This window comes from Achroia grisella, unplaced genomic scaffold, assembly GCF_030625045.1.
Source record: "Achroia grisella isolate CSIRO2021 unplaced genomic scaffold, CSIRO_AGI_Agris_v1 utg874, whole genome shotgun sequence".
Taxonomy (NCBI): domain Eukaryota; kingdom Metazoa; phylum Arthropoda; class Insecta; order Lepidoptera; family Pyralidae; genus Achroia; species Achroia grisella.
Genome location: NW_026713051.1, coordinates 3682332 through 3706819, shown reverse-complemented (window position 1 = coordinate 3706819; position 24488 = coordinate 3682332). Strand labels below are relative to the sequence as shown.

Below are 24488 nucleotides of genomic sequence, written 5' to 3'. Positions count from 1 at the left end.
AACATTTTTTTATAATTATATACTGTTTGCTAGTGTATATTTACTTGCTAGCATACTCATGTAAACAATAAGTGACATTTGTTTCAAAAGAAATGTAATCAAACTTAGGTATTCGTTTCGCATTATCAATTGCAGTAGAAATTTAGGAGTCTGTATCAATCTAAACAAAGTTTTATATTATATTTCTGCTGCCGTATAAACAAAGGTTAATCTGTAAATAATCTAAGTATGTCGATGTCTTCCTGTAAAATGCAAGGCGTGCCGGGAGCGATCGATCAAATTTTATTAAGGTGTTCCTTAGGAACTTTTATCTACGTAAAATGAAATTTCTGTCGTCTTATAAATATTTCAATAAAATACTTCTACGAATATGAAATTAAAATACTGTATAAAGTACTACTTATATGTAAGCTAGAATATTATATATATAAGTATATTAATTTTATTATATCAACGTATACCTAAAACGTTTTAATATTAGGTACGTAAGAATTCAAAGCCCGTGATTACCTAACTAACATTTCCGGCAAATTCAAATAACAGGGCTCCTGTTATGTCTGGCATGTTGTGGTACTACTACTATTACTACTACTACTACACGACAAAATATGTTAATGGCTAGTCGGCAATAACAATGTCTTATATTGGACTATATTTTCTTCGCGAGTGACGTTCATGAGAAATAGTCATCATGCATACACGTACACGAGTGGATACTATGATGATATAAATCGTATGTTATTCGCCGTATATTATATTATATTTATGGCGGTATACCCGCAGGGAACTGCATCATTATCGATCATATTATGTTGATTTATTGGCACTGATCGAGGAGATAATCTACACCTATTTGCATTTCTATCGCATAAAATAAATATCATGGGGAGTACTCCAAGGAATTACTTCCAACTTCAGATTGCATAATCTTTCAAGCAAATTGAAATGTATTATCACTACTTGAATGATTGACGAGTTTGCAGTTCGTTGTCTAGAAACTAGAAAAAGATTGCATTTCAAGAAAATGCATGACTAACGACTGTCAACTGCTATATTATACTCTTAGAATATAGTTGAGAAATATATATTCTGAAATCCTGCGGTTCCAAGGAGCTACATGTAAGATGAGAAATGGAATTTTCTAAGTGAATTAGTTATGACAGTAATATTTCCATTCGTCAAATGAATCGTCTAGTCTAGAACGGAATTTTAAGATACGGACAATAAAGCGCTGCAATTTCGATTTTATATATTCTCCTAAAACCCTATATACCTTTAATACGGTGCTGTATAAACAAGTTTCTACAAGGTACTCGTAAGCAATTTTATTCCAGTCCCTAATGTGCGAAGACGAACTGGGGCTTTGTGAGTAGCGCTTAAGAATGTAGATTTTCCACTGTGCCTTCGCGGCACATCGACCCATACCTGAGCTACGTGAACGCTCCGTCGCGTCGCGTTACCACTCCGTTATTGATAATGACAAATATCTTTCTTCTGGTATTTGACGCGTCGCTCGTGCGGTCCGCTAAAATACATATCTTCCCTATTTTCAAGATATTATCTGAACTCTGTCTGAATTCCGCTGCTTATAGAGTACTTAATAGCGGTTAGTTTTAAAGTTTTAAGAGACAAAGGAATTTTATTTTGAAAAGATAATATGGAGCTAATACGGGATTAATGAAACTAACGATATTATTATATGTAACGATATATATATATATATATATAAATAATCGGGAAGCAAGCCGGATTAAAAAAGAACTTTTAAATTAATTCAACAGTCTTGATTTGATTTGGTTTATAGAGTTAGCAGACAAACTTATTTTATCAAGATTTTAAATGACTATATATATACATATATATATTTGTATTGGTCGGAATAATTTCTATGTAGTTACTTAATTATAGTTACAAAACATGGACTGTAAAATGTATCATCAATTGTCCATTGCCCATATAGTACAAGTTTTGCTTAGTTTGATGCTAGATGGCGTTGTACGAATTATTAATTTTTTTTATTATACATTTTCATGTTTGTACAATTTTTTTCTTAGTAACTTTATAAATAGATATTTTGTAATATATTCATATTATATACGCGTGAAGGTATATAATGAGGAAACTACTTATTATTTGTATTACTATTGCTTTTAATGGATATACATTTGAATAATATTAATATACTCATGGGTGTGTGTCGCAACAATTGCCTAAACTAAGTAGGTAATTAATATTTTGCTGCCGTGTTTGAAGCTCTGCAGCGTATATAATATAGCATCTCTTATTTTATTTGTCGTTATCAATCTTTTCTGTTAGCGTCACTTGATAATTCTTCATCCATCAAATATTCATATTAATAAATCCCCATAAGAGATAATTCCAACATTGATCGTCCTCTTCTTAGGCACTTAAGATTTCTTAAGATTTCTATCTAATACTTTATAATATGTCCATTATAAGAAGAGTAAAGAAACTTGTTTTGTTTAATTCAATTTATTTAGGATCGCTGTTGTCGCACGCATCGAAATTGTAGCATATGTTTTCTATTTTTCTATTAGATTTAACGGTGACTTTACAGAAAAGTCGTCTAGGTGGATATCTCTATCTCAAGAATCTGTAACATGCTTTATAAATCGGGTGAGGTGAGATTTGGAATTTAAAAGCATTAATTTAGAGGTCTACATTTTGCCGTCACGTTCCATCAGATAGGTTATCAACATGTTTATTACATAGAAACAGGAACTCCACAAATTTACGTAATAAATACATTTCATAAATTTAATTAAAATTGTGTATTGAAGTGATTGATTGTGTTCTGCATTCATTACAGTAAACTAACATTCTGCCTGTACTGATTATATTTATTGAAAGCAGATTGCAATTATATTAACATTTTCCGATAACAAATTAATAATGATATTGAGTTATTAACATTATTGATGTTTGTTTATTGTATACGAACTTTTAAAATTAGACAAATTATTAAACACTGGCTGAACCTAATACTTTGTATTTGTATGCCGATTGGTATAAAGCAAACAAAACATCAGTGAAACTGCACTCAAAACAGTTAAGCGGTTTATGCGATTAGCTCGCTAAAATGCGCTGTCAATAGGATAAAATTTAAAAATCGTCGTTACTGCCTCTACTACTTTCGTAAAGCTGGTAAATAAAATCGTCCATCTACAGACTGCTAACAGTTATGTTTTTATTATTTATGTGCATTAGCTAATTCGACCAGGCTAAACATATTCACAAAATCACAATATTACCAATATTACTGCAGGTTTGTCATATTGTTATAACATTACAGTTATGTACGATTGTGGTTTATTATTTTTTAGAAACTATGGGTTATTTAGAAAACTATATTAATATCATTTATTTTCTACACACTTTTTAAATTCACAAGTAAAAACAATGTATACAGGATCAAAAAAATGGAAAGTCAGTTACTCAGGAATCGTGTAGGTATCTCCGAATAGGTAATTTCGTACCACTGCCTTGAGTTGTTTAGCCATGGCGTGCGACACCTACTTTTCTTCTGTCATATTTTTTATTCCACATATGTCCAAAGTACTTCATAGGAAGTTGCAGAATATGTTTGGATATTATAAAACATAGGGTTAGTGATATTCAAAACTATTAACTTTGGAATTCCATCTCATATTGACTCTGCCAACTAAGGGTTTTTTTTTTATGGATGAATACATTAATGAGACGACCGATGTAGGTATAAGTGAATTAGATGTTTTTATTGATTTTATGGAAAGAGCTTCTTCATAATTTAAAAGCTGTGCTCCTGTTGGTGGAGCTGTCGCCACCTTCCACGATCTTTCTTCTTCTCAACTTTTTCGTTAACTCGTTTGATATAGCTCTGTCTTGGTTTTCACTTTCCTCGCTTTCCATCTATTTTTCCTTCGATAATATTATTAATAAATTCGTCGGGTCGTATCAAGTGCCCCAACATTTTTCCTGTCCTATTTAGGATATAGATAAAACCTAAATCATATATAAAGTAAAAGTATTAATAGCAACTTTATAACAATAGATTTTAATAGACCCAAATAAAAAAATATGTACAGCAAAACGAACGAGCTCTAAGACTCTTCATTGTTTCTAAACTAATATTTTTAGTAATATAAATCTATATAGTGGTTACATTATAATTGCTAAATATACCATTTACAAATACCTGCTTTTGATAAATTTACGTAATAAAATTGTTAAATATGTATAAAGCTTATTTGTGTACACCTCTATATTAGTTTGCTTTCTGCAATACAAAAAGGACTTTGATATCGGATTTATGATCGTTTGTGGAATCATATTCGAGTACTTTACGTACGTTTGTGCGCGGTGCAGTGCATTCAATGCAACGTTTCTATTGACAGCCGATTACATGGCGGCCGACGTTCGTTTCCCCAACCCTTGCTGTTGTATAGAGAAACGTGATATGGCATACAATTATTCGATAGTACATGTGTATCCACATATAGGAGTAAACAGAACTGATTCTGTTATTATAATATCTGTGAGATATTTTTGAAGTAGAAACTTATTTTTTTTTAATTCTATGTACAAATAATTTCATACTTTACTAATCGAATATACTGTTCTGAATTATTAGTTTTTAATTAATTCTGTATAAATGTAAAATGTGAATAACAATGATAAGCTCGCCTCATACTACTTAACAAATACACAACATATGCATATCAGGTATTGCGTTCAACATGATCCTGTTGAACGCAATTCCTGATATGTCTGTAGTTAATAAATATCTTAAACTACCTTCTAAGATGACTGCCATGAAAATATTTATAAATATACAAATACATTACGTAAATTATCCGCAGATTATTTTTGAGTAGATACTGATTTTTCTCTTTGTGTTGATTTCGAAAATAATGAGGTTGAGTGAATTGTAAACTTATTACGGATATTATTTGAATGTGCAGATTATTTCTAGCATTAATATTATTGATAATTATTTCGCCACAATTATTATGTTCTCGGAAGTACTTTACAATTAAATGAAATACATGCTGGTTTCACCGTAGATATTAACAAGTATAATAACATATACTACATACTCTTTGATATTCTAAGTCGTAAACATTTAGGTATATAGATCCTTTGAGACTTAGAGCCTTTGCGAGTTAGTCCTTTGAGACTTAGATCCTTTGATATTCGAATGTTATGATACAGTCCCACGAGCGCAGACTAATCCTAGATGACATAATCATAGGCATTGTCAACGTCGGTTCCTGGACGCAACGTCTGATATTCCGCATTTGCTTAGAATATATTCAGAAATAGTAGCAGTAATTTATTCAAAGTTGAAAGGCTTTGACGTAACAGAAACTTAATCTATCGACGTTTCTAACAAACCAAACGTTACCAATAAGAAACCAAATATATGATACATTTGGTTATTAGTGTTAAGGAAAACATTAAATAAATAAATTGATTACATTGAGAACTTTAAATTGATTATTAGTTTCCGTTGTCAGCACGATTTGACCTTAGGTCTATAAGTCGGTGTAATGATACTAAATGTGTCAAACGTTGGCGTATGATGACAAATAGTAGAAGCACCAAAAACTATTAGTATCGTTATCGGAACGCGTTGTTATCGCAGTCTATTGTTGGCGAATGTTGATGTTATCTCGTATCTGTGAATTGGCTTATCTATTCCTCGTGTCGACGTACAACCATCGATCCCACAACATAATTTATAGCCGGTCGGCGCTTACTTCTATAACTTAATAACTTAAGTTTTCTGACGTGGGCGGATTAAAATGACTGCAGATACCTAATTACAGTGTTGCACTCTTCAAATATGAATATGAATTTTAGTTGTTGGTTTTTTTATATTCTATTCCGACCATTTGTTGTATGCTATTTCGGTGAGAATGATGAGAACTGCTTTTATAGTAAAGTTCAACCAACGTCAGAAACTTCAAATTTGAATGGAATGTAGGTGAGGTTGCTTTTATAATGGCCGTGTAGTAAAAGGAAACCTCATTGCATTTTGCAAACAAAATATTAAATTTAAAAACCAAGTTAGGTATAACTTTTCGTACTAGAAAATGATCTTTAATATTTTTGGGAAGTCGTGATAATCAGAAGTATATAGGTACGGTAGTTTAATTTTAGTCTGTCGGTCTGTTTGCTGATCTCTGATATATACAGACGGAATTTTCTGGTCGCAGTTATCCAATGTTATAATGACCATGACTATGTTATAGTTATCCAATATTATGAAACGATAGACGGTGTTCATTTAAAAAATATTTAAAGTACTAAGAAAGAGTTAAAATCCATGAGAACGAACAAGTTATCTTCTTTAAATTATCGTAGAAAATAATCTAGAATGCATTCGGCACCCGTCGTTTATTCAATCTGTTACCATTATCGCTGTATTTGCAAAGAAACATCTGATGTTGACTACCTCAGGGTGTATACAGTAGTACGTACTGTAGAAGCGCGTTTTTCTTGGCACGAAACGCGTTTCTTAAAGTGTGCCATTACTTATTTTAAAAACTGTATTTCGTTTTGTTTTGTGTAATATTTACTCACAATACAATACAAAAAAACTATCGTTCTAACATTGGTATTAAGTAAGTATAGCGGGCATGTGTTTGAATAATATATACGTATATAATGCACCGGTCATGCAATTAAAAATCCACACACTCCCTCACTAATATCCCTGTAATCCCTAAAACACCCTCCGTGTTTGTTTATTACGAATACATATACCTACAAAACGGAACTACCCTTATTTCAACCAACTAACTAGACCCATAGTGCATACTTCCAAATATTGATTATATCTCTAATTAATATTTAGAGTGAGGGAGAACATAATTGTGCGACGCTGTTGCAATTATTTCGAATGTACATTGAAATTGAAACATTTGCTATTATGGCTGAATCATTAGACAGTATAACCGTGTCTGACTTTTTAAAAAAAAAAGATAGATGAATTAAAACCTAAATAAAGATATATTAAATTTCATCAGTTAAAGCAGAGTTTTCGGTATAGCAATAAAAAATATACATTTATATAGTATAGGAAATATACGGTATAGGAAAATTATACATTTTTTAATATATAAGACAGAATTTTATAAGGAGTTTAATGAACAATATCATTCACGTATGAAGTTATAACTTCGTCGACAACGTTGCCATCACTTAAAAAGAGTCATACATTGTGGAAGAGTAGAGCCTGTTGTTCACCTTACAAAATAACACAATTATATTTTATAATCAATTTTACTAAAATACCACCTAGAGTAACGTGTTTATGGCTATCTATGAATATGGAGTTTTCTGTACCTTCCTAATACTTTTGGTAATGAACCTTAAAAGTAATCAAATATAGTGAAACCTTCAGTAATAATAGTCATATAAAATGTCCCAATATTGAATCCTATCTCCGTCCAAGGTTTTCATTACTAAAATTAAGTTGTAGCTATAACCAAGCAGTTTGCATAAATCTCAAGCTTATCATGACGTCCTCCTATATTCGAAAAATACTCGTATTTGTTTCAAACACGTATAAAATTGAAGTCTCCAAGGTTACGGACAGATACTGAAAGCAATATGCAATTGAGGAAGTCCATAACAAACAAGCTATAATTTAATTGTTTCCCTAAAATGACCTTGTTGATATTCTTAGTTTATGTAACATACAAGAATTTATTATAGATTGCGGTTACGGCATGTGTGTTATTCAATTACCTCAAGTAAAGAACAGGATCTGAATTTGCCTGCGTTTTTTCAGCAATTATTGTTCATTACTTTTTTAACCTAATTATTACGAATTGTTCCTGTATACATTTTGTCAAACTTGATTTGATTCTATTTTGATTATAAATGGTAACAGTTGCTAGGTACTTATTAAGTGAAAATGAGAAGTTTAAAGCAATTCGTATTACCTACCGGTATCCAGTCAAGATTATCAGTTGATTTAAACGAATGAAAGATTTTGTTAAAATTGACATTATATGTTACAAAATCGGAAAAAAGAAACTAATTAAACAATATTTACTAATGTTTTTAATATGTCTGTGTTCTGAATGTGCATTATTCTATATTTTTGCTCAATAAGTCACTCAATTGTTTTTTTTATCAACTAAATTAACTATGTATCTAATCACTCAATGTTTAATAATATTTCAACAGAAAAGTAGCAATGAAATGTAATGACTTTCGTACGGCATATTTCTTTGTTATAACTATATTGGTTCAACTAAGTTCCTATATTAAGTAATAAGTTTTTCCCGCAGCTTCACTCACGCATACCCTATATCTGACACATCTTAACCTGTTTGTGTTTGGATTGTAACTAAATATTAAGTCCGTAATAAAGAAGTTGAAATTGATTGATACGTCTCAATTTGTAGTACAATCAATACTTTCCATCGAATATTACATATATATATTTAATTTTTATATAAACACCTGTTTTTTCTTCTTGCCTGTTAAGAGTTAGATTTATTTTAATGAACTTGCTGGATATTCCATCTTGTTTGTATAATGTCGATGTTCCATCTTGTTACAGACTGCAGCAAAGTGAAAAGTTTATCTTTCAATTATCGCAGGGTTCAAGTTATCCAATTTTACAACTAGTCTTTATTTAACTTCCGTGCTTCTTCCGTCGTTTCCTCATTATTCCAGTTCATGTGTAATCCATTTTTCATGCTCTTCATAGCATCTGATCTTGCTAACAATCTGCATAACTAAGTTGGGCGACAATAGCAATTTTTACACTTTTTCTTTTCTGCACAGCGCTGTCTAGTTGCAAACTTATCAGAGTTTCAACTGATACAAATTGTTATACACTTCTTAGCAAAATTATATTTGCACAAGTATTGTGCAGGTAACGAACTCCTGAAGTCGGGGGATATAGGTTTTTTTCTACATCACCATATTTATAATCTTGTTCCCTCTTCTGTTTTTCCCATGTGATCATAAGTAAGTTTTATATAATATACAGATTTACACAATAAATAGTCTTATTTAAATAGTGATATAATTTAGTTCCGAAGGTTACTTTCTACATATCCTCTGTGTTTTATATAATATTGGTAGAGATTATGGTTTGTCACCATAATTACTGGCGAAATGATGGATCCAAAAGGTGCTACGAAAACTGTAAAAAAATAATATAATGTCATCACATTTTAACTCATTTCATTGATCTCAACGTTGGTATATGTCATAAAGACTGAACGATGTATTATTAAATGGTATAGTTATATATGTAGGAGTATACTGGGTTAACTAAAAGGTCACCTGGCACCACTGATGTAGCAAGCCACGCTACGGTAAATCAAATGAACCGCATATTAATTTGTCAATATTTTGTAAAAAGTTAAATAGTTTTATTGTTGCACCTATTACTAATGTTTGTCTCGGTGATTTACCGGTTTAACAAACCGCCTTGTTTCCGATAGACGCGGGTTCGACTCTCATATTATTTGCATTCTTAAATATTATTATCATCTATATTATATTATGTAGAAAACACAGAATTTAAAATCAAGTATAGTTTGAAATAAGTGAATTTTGCTAGGTCAATATTATTTAATGAATAAATATATGTTTTTGCTTTAATCGAACTATCCGATTTAATATTGTGATCGTATTCTTGACGTGAACTATAAGATTTCAGTGGCGAAACTGTCGTTAAACTCGTTGAATTGAATATACAGTTAGAAATAAATAGTTCTGTGATATTATAGAATACCTAACCAGTTCACGTTCAACAATAGTGTTTCAAATAACACTTACGTTATCTAATTAGGCTCTACGAGTACAACATAACACAAATACATCAATAATTAGTATTTTATCTTATCTAGTATCATATACTAAAGATCCATTAAATGAATTTTACTTGTCGCTTGCATCATTCAATTATAAAGAGTGTTTGTACGAAAAGATTTCCATATTATACAGGTCGTTAACGAACTTGTAAACTTACGAGACTGCCGCTTTTGCGAAAAGATGAATGTTGAATTCGCAAACAAAAGTTCGTGAAGAAAATTTACTGAATTTTTACTCGCTTCGAACTAAGCGAGTTAAAGAGACACGTATGTTTTAGAATGCATTTTTATGTTAAATTTCTTTATGGAATTCGTTTATATAACCTTTTTGTTATTAAATATAAACGTGAAATTAATTTAGTATATTCAGTTACGGCTCAATTTACAATTCTTAAAAAAAATAAGATATTTTTTTGTTATTGTTTGTTAATTAAAAGTTACGAATGAAAGGGTTAGTATTAGGGGATGGGCGCCCCATTATTCCGGTTAAACAATGTGTATCAGTTACGCGAAGAATGCCGCGCACTCGGACGTAGCTAGTGAGTCATTCATGAAATATCAATTTACAATATATGTTTATATATAGCGTATGTTTTTATGAATAAGAGAGATCGCGTAGTAAAACGTATACCGTACCGCCTGGGGGAAGTTATACACTAATAACTTGTTATACACACTCCTTAGTTGTTTCTCTCCTCGTTGAATAATAGTAGAGTGATCTAAGAATAACATTGTGTATGATAATTTATTTATCACAACATTACTTAAGTGGACCACAGTCTTGTGATTATGCATTTTAGGGTTCAGAATCGAAACAAGTTTTAGATATAATAACTAGGTTTTGTTGTAATAAATTAAATTAAGCCTATAAATATTTACAATATACCAGCCTTCTTTTATTTAAGTAAACTTTGAAATTTCGCATTATTAAGAGAATAGTCCTTTCGGTCATCAAAGAATGTGTCGCCATAATTAATCTTTGAATAAATTCCAAATGCAAATAATATAATTTTCATATTGTTTCAGGCCGGACCCGAGATGACGTGGGTGGTGGCAGAACACACAGCCTCAGGCGCTGGTGAGCTGACAGTTACAAAAGGTCAGCAGGTGGAAGTGGTAGAAGTTTGCCAAGGCCGCCCTGATTGGTGGGTCGTCAAGGTCCCAGGGGAGCCACCACAAGAAGGTGCTGTGCCCGCGCAAGTTCTAAAACCACAGCCACAACAGAAGACTTCGCCATCGCGACGTCCGCTTAGCCAGCCCTGTGAGGAAGCATTAGGTAAGTCACTACAATCATATTCATCAAATGTATAGTAATATAATACTTCAAGTTTCAAAATGGAACCAGTGATGACGTATGATATGATAATCGTCAAATTTAAAACAGTGTAGAAGATTTATAGTCTTTGTTTATATGAGATTTTATCTCATATAAACAAAGAATAATACATACAAAAATCAGTTAAAATATGATCATGGAGACGAGGTTCCGAGAGCCAAATTCAGGTAATATACATAATTTTATTAGATTTCTAATCTCTTCTTACGAGGATTGATGTTTTAATTTGGGCAACCCTGATCTAAACCGAACTTCTGAAGCAAACGGTTGTCCTCGGCTAAAGGTACGACATATCTACTTCAAATTATAGCTGAACTTTTCTTTACTAAATTTCGTATGTAAGCTAGGTTTTTAGTAAATCTGAATCTACGTTACGATTTAAGTAAATTACTTCATACTTATATCCTTCAATAGAATGCCAACGAAAAAACGTATGTCTAAAGACAATCATACTGCTTACTTTGTTTGTGTAGATATAAAAACTCTCAATCATATCCCATGTCAGTCGGAAAACCCGTCTCAGAAATAAAGAACAGCCGACAAAACTGTCCGATGTTAAGTCGCTCCATAAGCGATTACACCTCTAAGCTCAAGATCTTCGATGCTGACACTGCCACGACTTGGCATAATAAAATACATATAAGGCTGCCAATATTCTTTTCTAGTCAGAGATTCTAGTTATCTATCCTTATTTGATGAGTTTCTTCATTATGAAAAATTTGTTATAAAAAAACATGGATACATAGCCAATTCTGAACGTACTTTTTTATATTTTTTAACTCACTACGAAAAACCCACAAACACGGGGTGTGGTACACTTTTGGCATATACATACGTGTATCTATGTCTGTGCGAGTGTCAGTTTCTCTGTGACATTGTACTTTATAGCGACCTTTTATATTACGGTGCAGTTTTTTTTAGAGTTGACGTATACTAGATTGTTCCTAGTTTTTTTGATTCGGGTTTCATCTAAAATTGCTATTTTATAATTGTATTAAAGTTAATTTTGTGACTTAAATAATTTTTACGAACTCATTTTATTTTGGTTTTTACTTTAATCATCATGTCAAACAATGAAATATTATGCAAAGTACAATTTATATTAAATATTTTATTCTATTTTAACATGTTTAATAAATAAAATATAGAATTTACTCTTTTTTAGTTTTGTACATAACTGGCAAATAAAACTTTGATCTTGGAGCACAAAATGGCCGTCTTCTACGCCGTGTCTAGACTTTCATTTATTTTTTATAAAATCAAGACGACACTAGTTGCAAGTAGTTACACGGTTATACTTGGAGATGTTTGATACTTAACGGACAGTTTAATTACGTCTCACAGCGTGGGAGGAGAGGACGCGACGAAAGAGGGTTGTAGACTTCAAATCTTAACGAGAAAGGTTCCGTCTCCCCACCGGATATATAAAGAGACGCTCCTGGTAAACGGAACGATCTGCAAAAATTAGATACAAAATTGAACGTATTTCTTGTTTAGTGAAGTTTAAATTTATTTTGACACTTTATTGATAGGTAATAGTTATATTTATTTATAACCGGTAGGTGTATCAATTAACATGGATCTAACGATATGCTATTTATTAAAGTCTATCAAAATGTTTCACTTCGCGTCAACGCTTCTGATATTTATTCGAGATTCTGTCCTTTCGTATTATTTTAGCTTAACGATTTCTGACTACTAATGAATATTCTATGCCCGAAACAAACTTTGTTCTGAGTCGTCTGGATGAATACTTATTTCTGTGTCCCAACTAGCTTGTACCTTCCGAGTAATCTCAGATAGACCAGTCTAAGTTATATTAAAACGAGATGTAGATATATAGTTGACATGAGTTATGGAAGTACATGAAACAAGACATGTGTAAAATGTAATACGTCCAGAAAAGTTAGTTATTCATATACTTAATTACATTTTATAATTAAACATTATACGTATTATTATTGAATTATGAAGCTGAGTGTACAGCTAATACGCCGTGTAGACGACTGAATTCACCTTAAGACGATATCTATGTACGTCTCCTTCGTCATAATGAGGATTTCGTTTATACGAAATATGCTAGGAGGGCAATGGCAGTGTTATTCATTAGATTTAATGGCTATCTTGGCGCCTGAGACGCTATAGCGTTTGTATTATTTAAGACAGTAGTATTTTCAAGATATATTTTTCATGTAAATAACAATAGAATAGTATGCCTAGACAAGTAACCGAATAGTAAGGTTGAATCGTTAAATAATAACAATGATGTCAGTTCACTTCAGCCATCGTTGCCAATCTAGGATTTAATTATGGTGTCCAAGACGACAGTGTCTGACGAGGTAGGTATACGACGAAGGACATTGTTAGCGTTAGAACCAATAGTTCCATTACTAACAAACTTCCCTAGGTATATACTATCTACCTACTATGTATCTATTGTAATTATACGTACATATATATTGTACCTGGGGCAGGATTGTTGTGGTTTGAATATTGTCGAGCGAAATGCATTCATGCATGCATTCTGCAACGTCTAACTAAATTAATCCTACAGTAATTAGTTTGGAAACTGCTACTGAATCAATAGTTGTCGTTGGCATCATTGCCATGACAACCCTTGTCACACTGCTTGATGTAGTTCATTTCATTACAGAATTCATCTTATTGTTATCACAGTGACCAGGCGGTTCCTTATTGGATTTTGTTTCCAGTTTTCCCTCTCTTGCATTGACGCCATAAGCTTTTCTGCTGATTCTCTAGTCGGCACTTGTAGGATGTTGTGATATATTCTATTCGTACCCTGTTACCACAGAGTTACTAGCAACTGTGAATACAAGTAGAATTGTTGTATAAAAGTGTATTTACTATTTAACTTTACATACATACTCTTCAGGTTTTATAATGAGTAATATTTATTATTTACGCATGTAACAATAACATTAATAAATAATAAATAACAATTATTTTCTAGATATTGTAGTTCAATTTCAATAGTCTTATTTTTTCATGTACGTAATGTTTTATAAGTGTTTGCTATTAAACAGAAAAATGAGAGTATTTATTGAATAAGCCGATTATAACAAGGCCATTACCAAAAATTAAAAAAGTTATTTTTTCACCTTTATATCGGCAAGGGTGGAGGACAATATTAGCCGAAGCCCGCGTCTCCGAAAGGGTGGAAAATAATATACAGTCCGGGCATTCAGAATTTTAGGGTGCCTCATCAGAGATTTTAATAGAAGTCTCGGTTTACGTCAACACGGTTTACTTATTACATGATTTTGTTCATTACTTATAAATTTTTTTTCATTGTCTAGTCGTGTAATAAGTTCGTTGTATTATTGAATAAAAGAGAATGCTGTATTGGAAAAGAATATAATATTTTGAATATCAAAGTCAAGTTTTTTGTACTTGGCATTTAAAGACTAATTGCCAGCCACTCAGAATCGTTCCTAGAAAATCCGTTTCAATTGAAAATAATTTCAGTACTTCTTTTTATGTTCTTAATAAACTGTAGGAGCAATAATCTTATTATTGCTACTATTTATTCCAAGGTATCTAGCCAGTCAGTTACATACCAGACTTTGTACAGAATCATATGCGTAGACACCTGAGTCATCAGAAAAGGCAACACATTAGACAGACATCACATTATTACATATGTGATTTTTATTTAAGTAGTCGAAATTTACCACTTATGATTGGATGGACTGTCAAGTAAACAGCTCTCGGGGATTTTTCTTGACTACCATTCCACCTACATAAAAAAGTAATGACTTGACTTTTTGTATGTATAAGACAAATAGTGTATTAAGATTGCTAATTAATGTACCGTTTCTTTGTTTCAAATACAAATTAAAGTAAAAATACTTTTTCTTAGACTGGATTTATTTCTAAGCAAAAAGTAAGAACAAAAAGATTTTCCAGCAGTGAATGAGCTATGTTTTGCTAATCGAGCAAAGAAACAAACGGCAGTTAATTATTTTGCGTAGCACGTCGACATTAATTCTCTCTAGTTACAGACAAATGCTTGTTTCCTCCATTCCACGAACGACATTATGATACAAAAGCAATTAATCTGTAGCAGAATTTGTCTACCGGTTAATACGTACACAATGAACACAGTTATGCTGGTTCGGAGCTGTTTGTGGGAGACGTATTCACATGTTGCCTAGGCGAACGTAATTAAACCAATTAACAGGGTCTTACTACCGATACGTCCTGAATAGATAAGTATGGAAGCGCAATTGCATGTTCTCACATGTAAATTTATGTATATGTAATGAAACTACACGTTGCCTTTTATGATGAAAATTAACCTGTGCCCTTTTTGTAATACAATAAATAGCTTCATGAGATCATTCAGCACTTGTCATGAAAAGAAAAAACAGATTGACACTTTTACATATTAGTATTGATATTATCGTTATATGGTAGTATAAAACGAATGAAAAAATATATTATTAAATATAATGTTATATCGTACATATCTTTCTGTTCTGTATCAAATACACTTATATACAACTATATTTTTCTCGATGTCGGTACGTAAAATGAATGAAAATTTTTTTAACACAAATAAAAAAAATTTCAAACATTATAATTTAAACTTCTCATTTAAAAAATTTGAAGTAGTTAAATAAGTATTTTTAAACTCTATCAAGTGGAGTCTGCGCTATACTTGATAATAGGGCAAAAAATACTAACTTAATTTAATTTTGTTTTCACTGTTTGTGGCAAACATTGGGATTATGTTTTATTTTTAAGTCTTTGCTTTTCTGTATAATGTAAACGTTGGGGTGTTCGATAGTGTTTGTTTCGAATAAATAGATTAAGTTACTCAGTAAATAGAAAACATTTTTGTACAAATCTCGTAATTCCTTCTAAGATAATTAATTAATTAATTGTTTTGTAAAATAAATATAGACTTTATTCCGTGAAACAATTAAGAGCTTAAAAGATTTTTGATTCACAGTAGAGACAAATACTAGAAAAAATAAATAAATAGTAATAGCACCTGTCCTAATGTATTATAACATTGTATACTTAAAAGGTATCGACCAAAACACAACAAAGACAGTCCAGATGTTCCGAAGAATAAATGTTGCGAAAATAATTTTAGACAGAAATAGCCATGCAGACAAGTTTGTGTACCTACCTACTCAACTCCCTGCAGGCAAATTTTCTTCAGCGTATTTCTATAAACACGTTTTGTCTCCATTTGTGTGAGTAGTAACGCTGTTATTTCGCTGCCCTCTAAGTTTCCTTTGTAGATGGATAATATCTCAAGGCGAAACAAACTTGGACGAGTTTCCCCTTCACTTCTTTTGGGAATTCAAAAGTTTCGTGCACCGCACGTTATGTACACTGCGATCTGAACACCGAACTTTGAAACTGTAGGTACATTAGTATAATTATTAGCAATTTGCTTAATTTATTTGCCAATTAATAGCATGTTGGGATGCGGGTTGCTATAGTTGCTTTCCTATATCGGTGCTATGGCTCGGCGTTCCGCCCGGGTCTGTTAGTGTATACAATTAATTTCATACATTCATATTACTATATGTTATATGTAAACCACATAGACGGGGCTGTTGTGGTCAGTGCTTTATACTGAAATACATACCAGACTAAATTGATTTCCTACTTACACCTAAATTAATGAAATGTCATCACCACAATTCTGGGTGTTGGTATTTCTGTCTCTACTAACGTATTACATTTATTTATATTACTAGGCAATTTTTGTGGTTTTATACTGAATGGAAATAGAATAGATTATTACAGAAATTAAATTGTTTAAAGAAGTAGGAATGAATATAGATAATCTTAATATCAGATTATAATTTTTACATTTAATTGAACTTCTTATTTTATTACTTTTTTTGTTATTCACTAACATCTTAGAATTCTCATAATTCTCAAATATTATACCTATTACACAACTCTAGTTATTATATACCTAAGTACACTCCAATAGTTATTTTTAATGAATTCGCTGTCAGACACTAGGGATGCTTAGATTTCCCATGAGCCCTTCGGGTTTCGTGGCTCGCAAATAAGTAGTTTCGTCAATATCTACCATTTATCACATGTCTTTGAATGAAATATATATATATATATTTAAAATATATATACTTCAAATAATATTCTCTGAACATACATAATTATTAGATATTTATATCATATATAAAAGATACTTAATTTATTTCAATACAATTTCAATTACTTAATTTAATAGTTTGAAATTGTATTGAAATAAAATAAGTATCTTTTGTTTCTACCAATAAACTGACCGCTAATCTAAATATGTAATCTAACAATTCTATTAAGTGTTTGAAGCCCACAAGATTTAAATAGTACAACTTGTGAACATTAAAAATTGTACAGTAAGTGTACTGAATATCTTTATTGAAAAAAAAAAATCAATTATCCTTATCTCTATAGATTTGTTTTCTAAAATTATATACAATATAATTATGCTTTTAAAACTTTAATACCACTCTGAAATTCCGTTTCTACGGCGAGGAAACCCTAGTATAGGAATAATTAATACGACCCTTAATTTGTCAAACCGCACTCCACTGAAATCATGTATCAAATATTGAAATTGGGCACGAATTTAACAGAACAAAACTCGGGTAGATACGCATTTATATAGTCACAATTGTCTAATAGGACGTGTATTCTTTATTAGTAATGTGATATTTTAATTCTTTAATCATTTGAATATCTATCATGCCTTGTTGAAACAATCTGGAAAAGTTAAATGAACTTTTTTTTATTGCACTGAATTATTAATCGCTAATCGCGCTCAATACACTTTAATATTTTCATCTGTAGTAAAAGAGATAATACATTTCATTACTTAACATGCGTAAATATACAGGTGATCTGCTTTAAAACATAAATTCTTTTATGTTGCTTCTCATGCTTGCTCTTCAAATATGTATCGTGTGCAGACCACACGATACATATTTGACATCTCTATCTATGCGCCTTTGACTGCGGTTACATACATCCGGACGACTTCAGACCTACGAGAAATGGCTGCGGATAAGCTGGGATTGAATCTGTCGCTCAAGCAAATATTAGAATTTCTGCAGTGTTGTCTACGTACAACCCGTGTTCATCCGATACCGATTTTCATCCGGAAGACTTCGATTCAATGTTTGAGGGGCCGTATATAGCAGTATCCGGAACCATTATTTACATTGTATATATTAGTTGCGCCCGCGGTTTCACTCGCGTTAAAATTCAATAAAAATATAACCTATATATTATTCCGAGGCATAAGCTATATTACTGTAAATAATAATAATAATAAAGAGAAGCTGAGAAAATACGACAATAGTGATAATAATAATAAAAATATTTATTATCAATGCCCAATTTGCTAGTATTTTTTTTTACCCAATGTTAGTAAAGTTCTTAACTATGTAGTATTACAGTTATAGTCTTTACAAATTGTTAGACCTCTGTCTGTCAATTTTCATCAAAATCCGTTCAATAGTATTTGCGTGGCAGAGTAACAAACACCCATACTTACAAACTATCGCATTTATAATATTAATAAGATTTACTGTCACTTAGGTTACAACTTACTCTGTGATGCCCGTGTGGTTCAGGTTTATTTATTCAGGTTTATTTTCAACGGAAGCCACTTTTCATTATTTACAATTAAAAAAAAATCCTTAGCCAAATTTATTAAATAATACAATTATTACCAATTATACATTATCATTCTTAAGCGTCTTGGCCTCCGATATGACAATGATGTCAATATTCAAGTTCACATATTATGACGTCCAAAGAAATTAGTATTGGGCACGCGAGCTTCCCTAATTCTATCATATTGTGTCGAATTTCGACGTATCGCGTGTTAGGTGGACGGCCAGGGACAAACTCATCAATTTTAGTTTAATTGCCTTCCTATTTGTGTACTAGAAATATGCACGCAAGTCTTACGACAGTTATATCGTCGGTAACGCTTTACAATAGACCAACTCATGAAATATTTGAAACAATTAATTTTATTCGTGTGAACGCGCTATGAAACTTATTTCATATCTCAAATTGTTTATTTGTCATCTGTTTTCCTTAACCCTAATACTCGTATTTTAAAAAATATATCATTTAGCCGCTCGTGATAAAGTGTAATAAATTTAAACGCGTATAAAGCTTAAAACTTCAAAGTGCTTATCTGTAATACGTTGATTCGTCAAAGTAAAACTTTTGGAGGGTATTAAATATATCATGCATTAATTCTCTGCTGGCTTCCTATCAAAAACCTACCACATATAGAGCTGTAATGTTGAAAATATAATTAAATTAGGGATGATAATTATCTTATAATAACAAAAGTTAATGAATTAACACAAAATTAATTATTTATATCGCAAAAGTAGATCGTTTTACGCCAAGCTTTATGAAATATACGTGAAATCCATTTAGGGTACTTAGAATATATAAGTAAAAGCCAATTAGGTTACCGCTATGATTTTATTCATTCCTTTATGGAGAAATAACAATATTCATAACTAATTTTTAATATTTTCTTTTCAGGTAAGTTCAAAAGATTTCAGACGCCAGACTGCGATATTGAAAGGTAAGTCAATCGGGATCGTTAGTGATATTATGTACGATCAGACTTTTATTTTTGCTGAAAGTTTTGCAATTTATCAGCAAAGCAAATACTGAACTTCGTCTTGCACAAGAAAACTATTTTATTATAATATTTATAATCACAACTAATTCTTAATAATGATATACTCGTACATAATATTACCGTTATATTTATATGTAGTATTGAAATTACGGAGCCTAAATAGGTACGTACGTAGGTACTTTTTCCAGTTTCCTTAGGCAGGCAAATTTTAAACTACCCAATAGATATCAGAATAACACTTTATATAATACTTACTACGATTACAAAAATTTCCAACTCTGTCTTTTTAAAATAGAGTTTCATATATTTCGCCTGCGTTTTACGATTTGTCTATGCACTATCGTATAAAAATGCCCTCATATAAATTATTATGTAAACATGTAGAGGCGCGTCTACACATATTTGATTACTAGCGACGTCCCGCTGTTCTATCCGTATTTTAATTTAAAATAAATGGAAAACGCCCTCTTGTTACCGCGATATTACTTTGTTCTAGTTCAACGTTTCTTCTTACTTATTTTGTTTAGTTTTGAATAATGTAGCGTAATGTTAAATGAACTAAAACATTCATCTTGCATTAAGGCATAAAAATAAAAAGTATTGAAAAAAATCTTGTAATTTCATAAGTTAGAGCATTCAAACAAATAATCTCTTCAGATTTATATATGTAGATTTATATTTGAAATAACATTTTAGACGTAGTAATCAATGCATCATTGAGAGAATGTTGTTAGCTGACCAGTGCTTGCACTGTATGTTCGTGTTAATGCAACAATGTAGATTTGGGCTCGAATTTGGATAGTAATTGGTTCACTCCGCTGTTATCGAGTGTTGATTTGACATATACAGCTATTGTTTGTCAACTTCTATTGTGTCTGTGGTATATGCAATTTACAATAGTGTTCAGTAACATAATACACTATCAAAGCTACTATTTACTACAATTATACCGCTTATGGAAACCCCACTTTTGTGTTAAATTATCATTATGAATCGTTAATTCGTAATGAATGTATATATTCTAGTTCGAAGTATCAATATTAAAAATGTAACATATTCTTAAGTAATGTGAGCTAAGGCTATTAAACTGTTTCATACTGAAGGATCCATTTATTTTTTTGTTACTTTAATCATTTATGGAGTATTATCCATAAAGCATAAGTGTCTATTTTAAGGCACAACAAATTTGACAATGCAAAGCAACAAGTCGTCTATTCAGTTCTCAAGTATGATCACAGCGCCAGTGACGACTCTTTGAGATTACAGCGAAGAGCTTATTTCACAATGCAATTAGGTATTTTTACAAGAGGTACTTGTTCTCTTGCACACGCCCCGGATAATTTACTGCCAATAAAGCAAGATAGCAATAAATAGCTTTATTGGCAACTAGGGACCTGACCTGGCTTTTCACGCTACTTAAGGAAATAAAATACAGCCTAAATAGTAGTAGCTTTATATTACTGAAAAATAACTGTGAATCGCTTAATTTTTAAACTTATCCATTATAAACAGATTCAAAACAATTGATATAACTATATTATACAAATGATGTATATGTATTTATAGTAAGTACTAGCTGTACCCGCTCGTCCGAGTGGAAATTAACTTTATTTTTCTAAAATAAAAGTTACTCCTTAGTACATCAGCTATCTGCCAATAAAAGTCCTGTCAAAATCGGTCCAGCTATTTCAGAGATTAGCCGGAACAAACAGACAGACTGACCAAAATAGTAAAAAATGTTATTTTGGTGTATGTACCGTATTTATATTCGTATGTATGTACGGAACGGTAATTTTAATGTTACAGACACAATGTTATTCATGTATGTAGATAGATGTATATCATAGATGTACTATTCTGTAATACAACAATTATAATACCTCAATATTCACCTCGCAGTAACATGGTGCGGTTGACAGGCATACAAATTAAAACATGGGTCATTTATAAAGGCTTTTTGAATTTAACAGAACAGTCGATTACCGAAAAGTGTCAAATTACATTAAATATGAAATTAATTTTGACTATAAAAATCATCATACATACAGCTCTTTTACAGTGAATAGTGCTTTTAAATATTAAAATGACGTCATGTTGACGGTAACAAGCATGTAAATATTGTAGGAAAATAAGTATTTCGAATACGTAATTGCACAGTCAATTGCAATGTATGCACTCCTTTGATAGTCGTTCCCGGAGTTCAAAGCAAAAATTCTCTTTGCTTGTAGTAAATGAATTTATTTTATAATAAATTAAAATTCATACTTCCTTTCAACAAGCAGATCGAGATTTGTTATTTATCATTCCCGTTTCTGCTATCCGACTCGCCAGAGGCGTTGTACTGTAACTTTAATAGTTGTTTCGCTGAAACGCTGTACCTATATTAAAAAAGGAAACAGAGATTTTATAAAACAAAGAAATAGCGTAGTTGTAGGAAAATGTTCTGTTTATCAGATCATATTAAGTAACGTTTGAAAGGATCTTTCAAATATATAAATATAAATAGATTTCGTGTAAGAAGAGTTACTATTGCTTTTATATGAAAATATTAATGTAAATTTTAATATTAATATACATGTATGCGGATTTCAGGCTTTTTAAATACTGCTTAGGAAACAAAAAACTGTCGCAAGCCTTTCAAAGGTACATAACATGTATACTTATTAAACGTTTCTTACGTCTTTTGAGTTTATATTATAAATGTAACCACTCATAATATGTTGTATTAGTATTCTATCTTCTTGTCTTTCTCTTCTTCAGTTTTCTAGTTATTTGATGACTGTAGCTAAAGAGGCAAATGCCTTGTTTGTATTAATCCGGATATTAGTCAAAATACATATCTACCAAGAAAAATCGCCAGACAAAAATTTTGTGCATCGCACTAAATGCTTTGCGTGAATGTGGAGAGAGCTATCCGGAAATACTGCACCTATATTAAAAATTCTTGCACCATTTGAAAGGGACAATATTCCAGTTGAAGAGAAGATATTATATATTTATATATGTAGTACAACAGACAGGTCACAAGTTCGAACATAAGTACCGTTCTAATATCATAAAAAAATAAAATGTTTCTTAGCCGCATCGGGACAGAGAAAAATAACGTGTTTTGATTTCTGCAGTGTATAACTAATTGAATGGACACAGTCTTTGTTCGTACCAACAATATTATAATACAATATTTCTGTTTATCTGTCTACAATATAAAGAATGTATTCTGCAAGGTTTTTAAAAAGGTTTATATTGTTTATTTCTGAGAATAGTATAAACGTTGAAAGTATCCTTATTGTATTATATGATTTTATTGCTAGGTCAAGTAACAAATAATACTGTTTTTTATTCCGTTAATTGTAACAACTTGTATTTTCTTAAGTCGTTGCTTCTAAGTATTACATCTTTTAGGGGCTTTCTATAACATACATACATTATATTTATTAATACTTACTTTCATATTGTTATGTTCCACGAAATAAAGGAAAATTGATAAATCGATTTTAATTGTGACAAATTTATTGTAGTATGTCATATATATATATATATAGACATAAGTGAATTTTGTCCATGAAAAAAAACTGTTACATAATACACCTGAGAAGTGCGGTCGAAAACAGCAACCTCATCATTCAATCAATTACGAGTATTAGTTATATAATAGTTACATATTACCTATTTGAGATCTAAGAAAGTAAATTAGACAGATCTGTCGACATCTGTATTCGTTATAAAGTCTTCTTCTAGAGCTGCCGCAGTAATAAGATCTTAATATAAGAGCTTAAAAATATCTGAGTGTAAAGAAGTTTTCAGCTCACTGATGGAGAGAAAAGTAGATGTCATTTTGACAATGATTTATTGGAAAGTAGATTTACTTAATTATGTACTTAATTATTGAACATAATTGCAATATTAAGTAATAAACTTAATATTAAGAAGATATGATCATGCTAAATGAAATGGTTCATCCATTTGAGTGATGCATTTGCAAACCGAACTTTATACTAATTAAATACTAGATTTTACCAGAGTACGTCTATGTGCCGAGAATAGAAATGTCCTTCTCTGTCTTAACTACAAGAGAGATTAGATTACTTGAGCCGTTAAGGCGCCCAGAGGAGAAAACAAACAAACTCAGTTACAGTATAAATTCCTGAATTATTTGTAAATTGGTTGAAAATAGTCATTGTGGAGTTTATTGAATACTCTTCTCGGCAGATAACAACATTTCTAGCCTCGCGGCAAAATCCTAAAAGCTACGACTGAAGTGTAGTAGTTGTAAATGGAATAGAGATTATTTATTTTTAGCTCGTTGTGAATGAACTGTTTAATATAATAAAGAGCATTACAATTTAATATTTCTAATGGACTAAGAAGAATGAATGAGAATTGGTCTCGGATTATGCGCATCGGTTTTCTTAAAACGTGAAGAGACCAGGCACTTAACAAGCCGTGATGTCGCATTTTAATTGTGTTTGCCCGCTATCACCACTCTAGTTACTCTGCATCTATAGTATGAGTTACTGGTTAACGGGTTACTCGTGCTAAACTTAGCTACTATGTTAACAGAGTTACAACGTTGAAGATATGGCTATGAAATTAGTTTACGTCAACAAATTGCAACTTAGTACCTATGCTAAATTGAAAA

General features: G+C 31.3%; 1 protein-coding gene across 1 annotated transcript in view; it reads left to right on the top strand.

Annotated features, from left to right (window-relative positions):
• Positions 1 to 24488, top strand: part of LOC131853086 (kalirin) — a 221870-nt gene that overhangs the window by 119770 nt on the left and 77612 nt on the right. The window contains exon 30 of the mRNA XM_059203902.1: positions 10872 to 11121. Within this exon, the coding sequence (XP_059059885.1) occupies positions 10872 to 11121 (250 nt within the window). The remainder of the gene's footprint in view (positions 1 to 10871; positions 11122 to 24488) is intronic.